We start from the raw sequence: 14,844 nt of genomic DNA on the forward strand, positions 1-14,844 counted from the left end.
TTCAGCCAAAATGACCTTTTCCCGCATATTTCCAGGAAAGATTTGGAAAAGATCGTTGAAGATTGGACTCACACGGAACTCGTTCCGATGTGTGTGAAAGCCTTAAAATTCCCCATTTTACTTTAGAAATAAATGAAGTATCACAAAGCTCTAAGGCTATTATGGGTAATGATTAGGGTAAATACAAATGAGAAAAAAAAAAACCCAGTCTCTCCGGATAATCGTCCCAGGAATAAAAAACCCTAACGGTCAACATATGCTGAGAAGATGCCAAATACCGTGCATATCCTTTCGTAGTGAGAACAGGTAGAGCTCATTTCAATTCCGAGCTCCACTGATTATGGTAATGTGGAGGGCCAGAACAACAAGGCAGCAATTATCTTTGAGACTAAGTGAACATTGATTGGGAACAACATCTGCTTTCTGATGAGATTTTGCCCAAGGGCGGAGAGTTGTTGTTGAAGAATGCTGGAAAAATGGTGTTAAATAAAACAAGCTTCCGTGAGCCTACCTGAAATGTTCTCAGCCATTCTTGGAGGCCCGCCGGTGGCTGGATGGAGGTGATGCGCCGCCTCTGTTGCCCCTGACCATTAGCATTTCTAATATGACCAAATGTGGTGGGCGTGGCAGGACATGGAACAAGTCCCGCGGGGCTGTTATCAAGAGGAAAACTGGTTAGCATAACTTCAGGCATGGAATATCAACTAATGAGACAATTATTTTCACTAAATATCTGGTTCTTTTAATGATTAGCCGAAAAATACCTCAAAAGGAAAAAAATGATTGACAAATTGGAAATTCTAATGAAAAACTAACAAAAAAACAAGTAATTTATCATTTATAACGAGATGAAAATAAAATGATTGGTTCTAAAGAGATTTGACACAATAAAGAAATGGTTGTAAAGAACAGTCGCGTTGGTAACGAAACCCTTTGTTTGTACAGCTGACAAAAGGAGCGTGTGCAAACATGTGGTCTCCAATATACAGACGAGAACACTATGAACCCTGCTTTCTATGGATGAAGACTCCATGCGTTGGGCAGTAAAATTCTGTTTCATTGTGGATTCATATTCGACGGGGGACGATGCAGCAACATGGCCAGTTACATGGCAACAGTTTCCGTGTTCAGTCTGAATTTTAATGTTGCAACATGTGAACATGTGCATTAAATATTCAGAAGGGGGGGGAAACATCTGGGACTGGAGAGGAGCGGCCTATCACATCAGCATTCCGTTTGAAGACATGTACAATATTTTGCCACGCTTTTTTTTTTGGTGCGATTTTGTGAAGCTTTGAAGGGAAAAAAAATTGCTATTCAAAATAACTGCATGAAAGCGGTGTTTTGTGAAACGTGGCTCCTGGTTTTTACCTTGAATATTCTGTGTCTTTGCATGGTTTCTTGCCTGAATGGAAGGATCGTACTTCGGGGCCATCCAACTTCCTTTTCATCTGGAAACAAACAAACAAACGAATTTTAGCTTTAAATATACAAATGTATATGGACGGGTGTATAGCATAGCAAAAATATAACCATGATAAAAGACTGATTAAGAAAACAAAGCAGCAGCATTCCTGGTTATAACTCGTGTTATTCAAAAACAGAAAGTAAAATACACATTATTAAAACAATTTTAAAAAAAAAAGCTTCTTAAGTACCAGAGTGCAAAGTGAAGCTGTGCATTAGTTATACATATTGGGTTACTGCTGTGTGAGTGTTTATTACATTGTCATTATTAAATCACTACAAAACAATAATAAATACATTTGTTTTAAAAAAAATCAGAATCCTTCCAAATATATTTTTGAATTGCATTTTTAATAGTTTCTGCTACATTTTCTAAAAGCGTCCATGATGCAGAAAAGTACATTTCAAACACATGCAGCCTTGGTGTGAACTAGGTCTGAAATAAAGAGGATTCAAATCTTGCATCATATTCATGTAAAATGAATATTCAATCATTATGCAAAAGCTAATCAAGCGAGCTAAAGGGCCATCACGGTGCAAATTGATCAGTGATAACGGCAAGTTTAATTACTGGATAGAAAGAAAAAAAAGAAGATTGAGAGTAGTCTAGAATGTGAAGTTTTAAGTCTATCCGAGGACATCCACGTCGGAAGTTTCCACCTCTGCAACTTTGCAAGGAATCTCGTAGAAAAGTGAACTTCCTCATCTTATTGAAACATTTTAGTCTCTCCAAACCTTACCATGTGACCTTGTACACTTGTTTAAATGTGCTTCCCCGTCAGCCTTTGCTGCTGGAAAGCGAGTGTCGGGGAAACCAGCACTTCTGAGAGCTTTGGTTCAAAACATCTTACGCTGCAGCAATCTTTGACAATGACTGACGAAATAGGAAAGCACAAACTTAAATTGAACTTGTTTTCTTTTTAGTCCTTTGACATTGCACAACACTCTCCGTACAGTCGGCTTAGATAACATTCTGCCCGGGCACACAAGGGCTCCTTTAATTTGTCTCCATACTGTCTGGAGTCCCAGTTGCATGATTATATGCCTCTCCTCGAGGATGGGTGTTTTTTTGTTTATCACTATAATTTGCAGAGTTAAACTGTGCTTGCCTGGCCTGTGATTCCAGACCAAGGGGTACGTTCAAGTGGTGGAGCTATGATCTTTGAGAAAGCACAGGAACTCGCCATTTTCCCTTAATAGAATGTTCTAGTGGAGATGAGAGTCACTCAGTTTATTTCAATTCAGGTAATTATAATCGCTTTGCCAAAAATATGAACATTATGTTAAGTATTTGATCTATAGAATCCATACTGATTTAACACTTGTGTTACTTATGTTCCTCCAGAGAAAGTGAAAGTACTTTTTAGCATTTAAATGATCCAATAACACTGTTTGGTTCTCCGTTTTATCCACTATATTAAGAGAAAATCAACAATCAATCGTGAGTAAAGGATACCAGATTTCAAATTGAGGTTTTTTTTCCATCATAATGAAGAATTTAAGAACAAGCCACCAACATTATGGATCTCAAGATAACTTACAGTTGAAACTTGTCAAAAATGCTTACCAGTCCCTAAAACACCTTTGATAACTTCACTTTATTTTATTTATTCGAGAGTGGCAATTGATTCAAATGATTGACGTCTTTTCTGATGATCACACCACAGGTTTAAATAACTAACCATGGGTTAGAATGGCAAACCCAAAAGTCAAGTTATTTCAAAACATTGCTCTGATATGACAATCCACATCCTGTTAAGAGACATTACTAGCTAAAAAAATATTTAAATATAAAAAAATGCTAGTCAAAGATTTAAATATATCTAGTTTATCACTCATACTAGAGCTATATATAGTTTATCACTCATACTAGAGCTATATGTATAGTTTATCACTCATACTAGAGCTATATATATAGTTTATCACTCATACTAGAGCTATATGTATAGTTTATCACTCATACTAGAGCTATATGTATAGTCTATCACTCATACTAGAGGTATATGTATAGTTTATCACTCATACTAGAGCTATATGTATAGTTTATCACTCATACTAGAGCTATATGTATAGTCTATCACTCATACTAGAGGTATATGTATAGTTTATCACTCATACTAGAGGTATATGTATAGTTTAACACTCATTCTAGAGGTATATGTATAGTTTATCACTCATACTAGAGGTATATATATACTTTATCACTCATACTAGAGGTATATATATACTTTATCACTCATACTAGAGGTATATATATACTTTATCACTCATACTAGAGGTATATATATACTTTATCACTCATACTAGAGGTATATGTATAGTTTAACACTCATTCTAGAGCTATATGTATAGTTTATCACTCATTCTAGAGCTAAACATCTGGTTTATCTCTTATACTAGCACTATATATCTGGTTGACATACATTATTGCTCATACTAGAGTGAGTATTAGTTTAAGCAATGGACAATGTTTCTCTTTTTGAACCATTGAAAGAAAACACTTTCTAGTAGTGTCCATGTGCTAAATGTTTCGCTGATAAATACTTTCAGTTAGAATATAAGTTTGAAACTACATACTCAACCATTGAACACGCAACATTTTTCACTTATATTCTGCAAGACAAATACATTTTTATAAATAGTCAGAAAACGATGCACTACTATTAAATATAATATCTAATCGCTTGAGCATGATAAAAACAGTTTCTTTCAGATTTAAACCAGGATTTGAGTCGACAAATCATCTACTACTTAAATCAATTTTCACCCACAGGAGGTGAAGTGAAAGCTTCCATCGCTGCATTAATGTAACCACAATATGACAAACCACATCCTGTGAAGAGACACTACTAGCCAAACATTTTTTTTTCATTAAATACCAAAGATTCTAGTCAAAGATTTAAAGAGCAACAGAGGCAAACGCAAGATCACACCATATTGTTAACTTGTTCACTATTGCTCTGCAACAAGCAGCATGACAACGTCTTGTCAATGTCTGCACGACAAGACGTAGGATTACATTCCGTCATAATCGATGAGGTACATATTCACTCGTTTTGTCACAAATCAAGAGAAATATGCTGCGATGGGGACTAAAATAAATATGAATCGACTGCTCAATGCAACATACAGCCATCTGCTGGTTGTTGCAGCGGTCATCACACTGAATAGACACTTCAGTGGCCAAGGAAAAGCTGGGTGCGTTCGTTCGCTTAGGAGGGAAAGATAGAAAAGAGGTGCAGTTTCAATGATTGTGCGTCTTATCTTTAGTGTGCATAGGGCAACCACAAACCACACTAGTGCAAAATCGTAACACCTTTATGCGTTTCAGCACGAGTTCAGGTAGAGATCCCTGTGTTTGCAGATAATTTCTAATCACTCTTCACTCATCTTGCACCCCCCCCCCACCACCCCGACTATCTTGCAGAAACACAGCAGATGGATGCAGACACGTAATGATATTTTAAAGACGGCAATCCCTCTTGAATAATGCGTCGATTCATTTTAACAGAAGACATTTCCTGAAGGATTAGTTGCTCAATCAATAAACAACAGTTTTTAAGTGGCAGCTGTGGCGGACATTTCATTTTTGTGACCAGCGCTGAATATTTATCATCAACAATTCAACTTTTGACTTGACTGAAAGGATCAATAATTGGATATAGGTTGGAGAAAAATAAATAAGTTTAGAGATGGAAAACCCTAATAAAAATAAACACAAAGAAAAGGCAACCATTTTGTTTCAGAGCAAGATATTTAGAGAAAAAAAAGGTGACAAACGAGAACCTTTACTAATTGCAAGGGGGCTCGACACGCCGGGGAGTCAAAGGCTTCACCACCGCGCCAAATACAAAGCTGCTCATGAATGCCAATGGATTGAGATTTCCCCCCCTCTGCACGGTCTACCTATTTGTTTACATTACACGCTCCCTGCCATCAAGAGTCCAACGCTTTTCACTCCAGGGCAGTGATGTTTTTCTTCTTTTATATTTACGGCTGCCAAATGGCATCATCACACACACACCCCAACAACAAGCCTCGGACCACATTCTACCTCAGAAAAGTCTGACACACTGACCCATTATCTGGTGGCTGGAGCTTGAGGGCGACTCGCATAAATGTGTGGGTGAGGACTGGGCGAGTCCAGTTGGGCGACAGCAGCCTCATCACATGCATCTTAAGCATCATCTTCAATGACCACTGCTGCATATGAAGCAGGAACTTTATCAACCTTTAAAAATAAATCACATTTAACTCCTCTTGGTGTGAAAGGTACGACCAAGGATGGTGAGACCAAAATTAGTGCAATCTGGACATTGAAGATGAAGAAAAAGATGTAGTGAAGTTGAATAAAAGGGAAAATCCCGTGCACATGTGACACACTGGTGTCCTGAAGGGAAATAAAAAGGCCTGTTTAAAGCGGTGTCTCTGGAGGGTCTCATCCTCCGCAGTGGCCGCAACACGCGCGATAACGAGGCGAACGTTCACGCGCACGCGCGCACGCAGCGTGGAAGTGAGCAGCCTCTACTCACTTTATAGAAAATCATCTTTAAAGTGCCGTAGAACCCCATCCTTGCAGGTCCCCCGGTGGGTTTTGGTTCCTCCTCCTCCAAGTGTTAATCCGAGCGAGGGGTCGCGGGGAGCAGCGGGTGCTCGCGGGGCGAAGGGCTCGCAGGTAGACCCGCCTCGGGTGTGAACATGCTCGGCCGAGGCACCCCGGCTTCCACGCGCTTGTTGGTAGATCCGAGCGGAACACGCATAGGAAAAGGAGCGGGTGGGTGGGTGTGATATCCAGAGCACGGATCCGTCGACGCTGGAGGTTCGTTCGCCGGCGACCGGGGAGTGGATGAGAACGAGGGCGGCAAGAGGGTGACACTCGGTGGGAGGAGCGGGTAAAAGCAGCGTCACGGCAGCGACTATCGCTTTTTTTTTTGTTCTTCTTCACGACCGGCTCCTCCGAAGAGGGATCCGATTACAGACTCCACGGAGGAGGGATGTGTGAGCAGCAGTGCAACGTCCACCCCTGACACCGAGAAGATCGATTTGGGCGCTGAATCTGATGGTGGAACTTCAGTGAGAATCTCTCGTCAAGAACCACAGGAACCAACGTTAAAGTTATGTCTGACAAAACCAGTCGTGGTCACCAGACACGTTTGTTTTATGGGGCAAAAAAAAACAAGAGAGATTTCAAATGAATATACTCGGGCTATTAAATTGTACAATTCTGAGTTCAGGGGCAGGAGTGGAGTGAGAGTATCTGGATGTTCTGTTCTATGTTAGTCTTTGTATCCTTTGTCTTTGTTTTTCTTTGACCTATGTTCTTTGTTTTTATCTTTAGACTTTTAGATTGTGTCATCTTGTTCTTTGTCTTTATGTTCTTCTTATTTTATTTTATTTATTACTTTGTATTGTTTATGAACAATTGCTGGCTATTGGAAAAAAACAATTTCCAGAAGGAGACTTCCTGAGGGATCAATAAAGTTTTACCTTACCTTATATCAGGTTTATCACTCATACTAGAGCTGTATATCTGGTTTATCACTTATACTAGCACTATACATCTAGTTTATCACTTATACTAGCACTATTCATCTAGTTTATCACGTATACTAGCACTATATATATAGTTTATCACTTATACTAGCACTATACATCTAGTTTTCACTCATTCTAGAGCTAGATATCCAGTTTATCACTTATACTAGCACTATATATCTAGTGTATCACTTATACTAGCACTATACATCTAGTTTATCACGTATACTAGCACTATATATCTAGTTTATCACTTATACTAGCACTATACATCTAGTTTATCACGTATACTAGCACTATATATATAGTTTATCACTTATACTAGCACTATACATCTAGTTTTCACTCATTCTAGAGCTAGATATCCAGTTTATCACTTATACTAGCACTATATATCTAGTGTATCACTTATACTAGCACTATACATCCAGTTTATCACTTATTCTAGCACTATACATCTAGTTTATCACTTATACTAGCACTATTCATCTAGTTTATCACGTATACTAGCACTATATATATAGTTTATCACTTATACTAGCACTATACATCTAGTTTTCACTCATTCTAGAGCTAGATATCCAGTTCATCACTTATACTAGCACTATATATCTAGTGTATCACTTATACTAGCACTATACATCTAGTTTATCACGTATACTAGCACTATATATCTAGTTTATCACTTATACTAGCACTATACATCTAGTTTATCACGTATACTAGCACTATATATATAGTTTATCACTTATACTAGCACTATACATCTAGTTTTCACTCATTCTAGAGCTAGATATCCAGTTTATCACTTATACTAGCACTATATATCTAGTGTATCACTTATACTAGCACTATACATCCAGTTTATCACTTATTCTAGCACTATTCATCTAGTTTATCACGTATACTAGCACTATATATATAGTTTATCACTTATACTAGCACTATACATCTAGTTTTCACTCATTCTAGAGCTAGATATCCAGTTTATCACTTATACTAGCACTATATATCTAGTGTATCACTTATACTAGCACTATACATCCAGTTTATCACTTATTCTAGCACTATACATCTAGTTTATCTCTTATACTAGCACTATATATCTAGTTTATCCCTTATACTAGCACTATACATCTAGTTTATCACTTATACTAGCACTATATATCTAGTTTATCACTTATACTAGCACTATACATCTAGTTTATCACTTGTACTAGCACTATATATCCAGTTTATCACTTATACTAGCAATATACATCTAGTTTATCACTTATACTAGCACTATACATCTAGTTTATCACTTATTCTAGCACTATTTTTCCAGTTTATCACTAATACTAGAGCTATATATCTAGTTTATCACTCATACTAGAGCTATAGATCTAGTGCATCACTTATACTAGCACTATTTATCTGGTTAACATACATAATGGCTCATACGTGAGATTTAGTTCAAGCAATGAACAATGTTGCTCTTTTTTAACCATTTAAAGAAAATACTTTCTAGTAGTGTCCATGTGCTAAACTGCAGAGTTTAGCTGATACATAGACTTTCACATACAGTAAGAATATACATTTGGAACAAAATCCTCAATAAACATTGAAAAAGCAACATTTTTCACTTATATTCTGTAAAACATATACATTTTCTCTAAATAAGTCAGAAAACGATGCACTACTATTAAATATAATGTTAATGTCGCTTGAGCATGACATGATGAAATGGTTTCTTTCAGATTTAAACCAGGATTTGAGTCGACAAATCACCTACTACCTAAATCAATTTTCCCCACACACAAGAGTTGAAGTGAAAACTTCCATCGCTGCATTAATGTACCCGCTATGCTGCATTAGCGTGCTGCCTTCAGTCCTGCCAACATCCCAGTCAGCAGGTCAGAAGATAGAAAATAGAATCCCCGTAAAATCTGCCGCGCCTCCGTGTGAATGGATCCAACATCTGGCGCATTCGCACGAAAAGGAAACACCAACAAGCCAATATTTGCATTTCAGTCTGGGAGATAATGCCTGATTGTTTTTTGGCCAGTAAAGCTCTTCACTGCAGATGGCTCCACAAGGGCTTATTACACTCATTAAAAATCTTAACCTCAAGACTGCAGCTTTATTTTATAATTACAGTGGCACCAACGTTAAGCATTACTGAATTACGTGTCACAACGGAATGAGATTAAACCATTAATGAGATCTTTCATGGTTATTCAGTAACTCGTTTTCATTATTTTGTTTATGAGTTCATGTCCCTCGTACAAGAAATCAATGGATTTGCTGGTGACTAAGGTACTAAATGTTTTATCTAAAAAATAAAATATGGCTTTTTAATGATGCCATCTCAAAATGGTTTAAGGGGTAAAGAGAAAGTTCAGAAGAAGTTTTCAAATAAATGCTTGTGCCTTGTTTGTTATAACGTGGCAAAGTCAGCTTGAGTCGTGCCTTTCGTTTTTAACGTACATTCTGTGAATATCTTTAAAAGAATGATGTGACCTGATTTAATAAATTGCAAAGTGGGAACTGGTTTTGTAGAATGACACAGTAATGTATTAAAACCATATGGTCCCCCAAAAAAGTCCAACAATGAAAGAAATAAAGCGGGTCAAAGACAACTTTTTTAACATTCAAATGACCAGATATTCAGTTAATGCAGCACAACATGAGTGAAGGGCATTAAGGGTAATCGGGGGGTTCAACAAAAGACCTGAAAACCAACAGACTTCTATGCGCATCAGACAGAAGGGTTGAATCTTTGTCCGTGTAGTCTTAAGGTGGTCCTTGTGAGTGAAAAAAAAAAGAAAAGACGGCTCGTTGCCGAGTGCTGGTCCAACCTTTCCCTCTCTGGAATGCCTGGCATGCAGGAGGGGATGCACTGTGGCCTTTGAATGGACCACAGCCTCCTTTGTCACTATCCGTCCGTGGGCTGGTAAAGCATCAATCGGGGTGTCATGCCAGATTGTGGACTTTATACATTTATATCAAAGTAAAGTCATTCTGCTTTACAAAAACTGCAACACTATATCAAAGCCGTTTTAAAAAGAATGAATACACAAAGATTATTTGCATGGTTAGCAGCATAGAACAATAGAAGCTAAAATCATGCCAAAAACAGAAAATCTGAATAATAAACTTGTAGATTGCGGTTTTGTTTTTCTCCTTTTCATCCATTTAAAATACAGCCCCAAAAGCACATTAAAACAAAGTGACAAGAAAATCTGATGACAAATCCCTGATGCAAATTATTTGTCCGAGTTAAAAAACTGAAAATCTGAATTCAGAATAAATAGAAAGCAAAATCAATTTGGAGAACGTCATCTTCATCATTGCCAGGGCGAGAGAATAATGTTTATAGTTAAGCCTTTTTTTTCTTGAGCAAATGTTTAATTTGAAGTGGTGAACTTGAGAGGCAAATACTTCTCGGGCAATGATGCATTGCTAAGCAGGGGCATGTCATTGTGTGATTGTCCTCTCTATGGAGAAAAAACTGGGGGGAGGCATCCCCTCAATAGATGGTGCGAGGCCAGCAACGTCCCGGCCACGACAGATGCAGCTCGTGAGGGGCGGGGCTTTGATTAATAAGGAAACGACGGATGACGGTGTTGACGGCAGAATAAAGAGAACATCGTCTCTATGGTGCTGAATTATCATATTCTATTGCCACCCACGCGACTCACTTTACAGGGGTCAAGTCAAGAAGAAAAAAAATTAAATGGAGAGCCGTTGGGATCTTCTATTATCAAAGCACTCAGCAGAAAACGAATGTCAAGGAAAGGTCAAATTTGTGATGAGCAGCCGTCAAGTAGAGCCGAGTTAAACATTCAAAATACAAAGTACAAGTTCCTATATAGATTACAACAAATTTAAATAAATAAATAATATTACTGAAGCAATGCAAGAGTAAAGAAACGGAGGGGGGGGAGTGCCAGCAGTGGTTAAACCACGAGACTCAGCTGAACTCTAGAGGTTATTCTTTGTTTTTAAGGACATCTGAACTGATCTGTTTCTCTTTACGTTGGAATATGGGCTGCGGCCACATACCCACGATGCATTTTGTCAAATTTTCTGCGGGAAATTTCCCAGGACGTCCCACATTAAACAGCCTGTTTGCATCTGATCTGGACTCTGTTCAGATAACACAATATAACAATACATGATGATTGCAATTTCATATTTACCGCAAAATATGTTTGGTTAAAAGTTGTAGATGCCACTACAACGGCAAGTGTGCATTTGTCATGGAGCTACAAAACAGAATGAGTACAGACTTGAATTTTTTGGGGCATTATCTGTGTGAGTCCTTGAATCACATTGTCCGATAAAGCAACATATAGAGTCAAGTGTATTTTTCTCATAGGTTTTTCAAGAATAATTGAAAACCATGAGGTAAAAAACAGAAGATTTACACCATTACACTCAGTAAATTTGGAAGGTATAATAGCTTAAAAATTACTACAATGGGTAGATAAAATCCACTCGAGTCATGAGTAATGCATCAGTTGTGTTTTTACCTACGAGCAGAATTATTTTTATCCCTTTCCAACAAGAGGTCTACCAGGAGTTGGGAATTTGGATTCAATCCGAGCGGTCATATCTCATGTTTTAATGAGAAGGTGCTGCGGAGTGAGTGTGCAAGGAGACGGGAGAAACTTGGACGTGAGCAGCATCATCTCCTGAGCCTGGATTTATCCTCTGTATTAAAGATTAAACACCACTAGACTACCATGTTCTAAAATTATCAGACCTAACCAATCCCATTGTCTGGTTTCTCTTCTAAATTGCTTCTCCTAGATTATTATTTATCGGCAATTTTACATAAAACGGAATCGCAGGTTATTTGACTTCAAGGCAGATAAAATATAAAACGACATTTTTCTGTATTATTAAACTGTGTTATGCTAATTTAGACACCCAAGGCTCAAACATTGGTTATCAATTAAGTAGTGACTCCAGCATGTGACTGACAGACAGAAGAAAAAAGATGAAACGCCTAAAATAATTGTTTTCATCAGTACAATGTCATAGCTTTTGTTGCAAGAACCTAATGTGGTTATTATCTAGAAAACGGTCTGTTAAAATGTATGGATATCAGCTGGTATTTCCATTTCCTTCTTGACAATATATTTGCAACAAATGCACCTTTAGTTGTACCTTCTAACCAGACATTCAAGTCAAGAAAACAATTTTGTTTGCTGGGAAGTAGAATTTCTAAAGTGGTCCTTCAGCTGGTGGAAGAAAGTGTGTGGTTTAAAAGGCCTTTATCTATTTCATCTGCCAATTGTAGCCGGGATTGCCAAGTTGAGTGGCTAAGTGGCAGAGCAAGGTGCTAAAAAGTAAACACATCTGACAAGAGTAAACTATGTGACGCGCGTGGAGATTCACCAGCCTATTTCGGGAAAATGAAAGGAACATTTGATCCATTTTATAAGATACCAGTGGCCATCCGTTAAAGCCGAGGCTTTAGAGTCTAGATTGTTTGTTTGTTTGGGGATGTTGGTCTCCGACAGACTGGAAACAGAGTTTTTTGACAGACAGTTCCGCACTTGAATACCATGAAATCAACTGAATATTAAACTATCATCAGTTGAACTTTGATACGTTTGAATTTTGGAGATGCAGAGCAACATTTTTTCTTTAATTATATAGAGTATAATTCCTTCTAAATCATCTCAAGTACAAATTAGTCATGGAAAGAACGATGATCTTAAAATTCTAATTTGACCTCTAGAAAACATCTTCATCTTCTACATTTTGATTTAAAAAGAAGGTGGTGCCTTCTCTCTAGCAATCCTGAGCTTTATTCAGTGTACGCTGCAGTCGTTTTCATCTCCTACACGTTCTGACAAACACCAAGAGAAAACGCCTACACATGATGATTGAAAAGTGCCAGACTTTTTTCTTTCATAGAGAACATACGAAGGAGAATATAGGGTCAGTTGAAGCGGCACCTCTGGAAGTTGGCGTGCGTTGGTTTGTGTACATGTCGAGCATTCAGGTTATGCATAAAAGATTCATGAATGAATCTCCCTGGAGGTTCGTAAGAGGGGAAGAATAAAAGGACTAATAACACGGTATAGATGTGTGCGCTGGGAGATGGATTGTACGGCCAATTTCGTTGTACTGGTACAATGACAATAAAGAATATTCAATATAATGTCCAAAATAAAGATCTTTAACAGCGTAACATCCCGTTTACTCGTTGAAAGCTAAATATTATTGCTCAATGGTAGCTTGAATTTTCCAATAATTAAAACACAATAATAAAATAAAATCATAAGTAGATAAAAGTGCCTCTAAATACTTAGTCAGTACAGGTGTTTCCATTGACGGGTAGTTGTGTGGACTGAGGCCAAAAGGGTAAATCGAGTTACTGACAATTTCGACACTTCCACTGAGATGTTGATGTTACAGGAGTTAGTTACCAAATCTGATTGGACGAGAACACTTACAAAAGAAAAAATAAATAAATAATAATAATAATAATAAATGGGTTTGGTTGAGAAATGCCAGTTACACAACAGCAGATGGCAAAAATCACAAAAATAGCTTGAACGACCTTCACACAAAGCAGTTATAGTTCCTCTGAAACGAAGCTTTGTAGAACTATAAGAAGAAAACTATTGAACCTTATCAACCCCTTACCGGGAACAAACAATTGTACCTTTTAGGCTTCAAACAAGTAAAAACATGCGTCACTGGATTTCAAAATAGAAAAAAAAACAAACGTCAGAGCTGATCGTCATATCAGCGATGAAAGACTGATCTTGTTGAAAAAAAAATAAATAAGAGAGAGGGACTGTTGAGATTATTTTCACCAATTCAGCAAATTGATGAAGGGGTGAGGCGAAGAGAGGCCAGCACTGACCCTAGAAAAGACAGAGGACAATGGCGGACATGCCCCTCTCTCGGTTTTAATCGCCACCATCCATCTGATGCAGCTGTCTTCAATTTGAATTTTGAAGAGGGCGTTACCGCTCGTAGCCCATGGGTGTCGTACTCACTACTTCCTGTCGGACAGCTGTATGTTAATGTGCACGAGAGGCCGGGGACATCAACAGTGGCTTGGATGGTCTGGCAGACGCGGAACAAGGAATCCCTTCACAGTCGGGAGCCAGAGGCATGAACTTGGCAGATTAGACATTCAGGAAACAAAAAAAAAAAGCTTCATCACTGACAAGCAACTCAAATCAAAAGTGAAAACATACAAGAATCCATACACGGAGGCAAAAATGTGAATCTTGAACTGTTGAAGGGTAAAGAGCCCGAAGGGAGCCTGAGGTACCAGCCTTTGTTTTGTTCTTTTTACACGTATTATTTTATACAAGGCAAAACAAAAATATATCCAATACAGGACCATACAATTCTGTTTAATTTTTTTCCTATATTAAAACAAAAAATTATTTTAGCTCTAAATTAGACACTGGAAAGACAGCTTTCCCAACCTCGGTCTACTTAATAATTCACGACAAGCCAGCGGCAGATAGCCCTGACGTGATGATGACGAACGGCAGGCAGGGGCACGGAAAGCCGAAGGACCTTGCCACGAACCCCTCCATCGTAAACTGTTGCTTGGCAACAGAGTTCGCTCCGGTTGGCCTCCAGGCTATAGTGTAAAGCCTCTGGCCTTGCTCAACGATGAGGCCATTTAAATCAAGGGTCTGTTTATGTGTGCAGCAATCGTTTCCCATTTATATTTCACAAACAACAAGTGATATAATGCAGGAGATGATCACCGGTCATCTTTCCTGTGTTGAAGAAGCCATCTGGCACACATTTATTGTGTAGCTGCCGCTTGGTTCGCCATCAGGGGAGGGCGATAATTTCATGTGGCCAATG

General features: G+C 38.2%; 1 protein-coding gene across 4 annotated transcripts in view; it reads right to left on the bottom strand.

Annotated features, from left to right (window-relative positions):
* Positions 1 to 14,844, bottom strand: part of fbxw7 (F-box and WD repeat domain containing 7) — a 56,337-nt gene that overhangs the window by 14,957 nt on the left and 26,536 nt on the right. For 3 of the 4 annotated variants that reach the window (XM_087807913.1, XM_087807905.1, XM_087807928.1), the window contains 2 exons: positions 1,372 to 1,451; positions 512 to 653 (listed from right to left, as the gene is read on the bottom strand). In XM_087807913.1, the coding sequence (XP_087664039.1) occupies positions 512 to 653; positions 1,372 to 1,451 (222 nt within the window). Of the gene's footprint in view, positions 1 to 511; positions 654 to 1,371; positions 1,452 to 5,999; positions 6,698 to 14,844 lie in introns of those variants that run through there. The other variant, XM_087807921.1, reaches the window with a different exon arrangement.

This window comes from Callionymus lyra, chromosome 1 (assembly GCF_982586985.1).
Source record: "Callionymus lyra chromosome 1, fCalLyr1.hap1.1, whole genome shotgun sequence".
In the NCBI taxonomy this organism is placed as follows: Eukaryota; Metazoa; Chordata; class Actinopteri; order Syngnathiformes; family Callionymidae; genus Callionymus; species Callionymus lyra.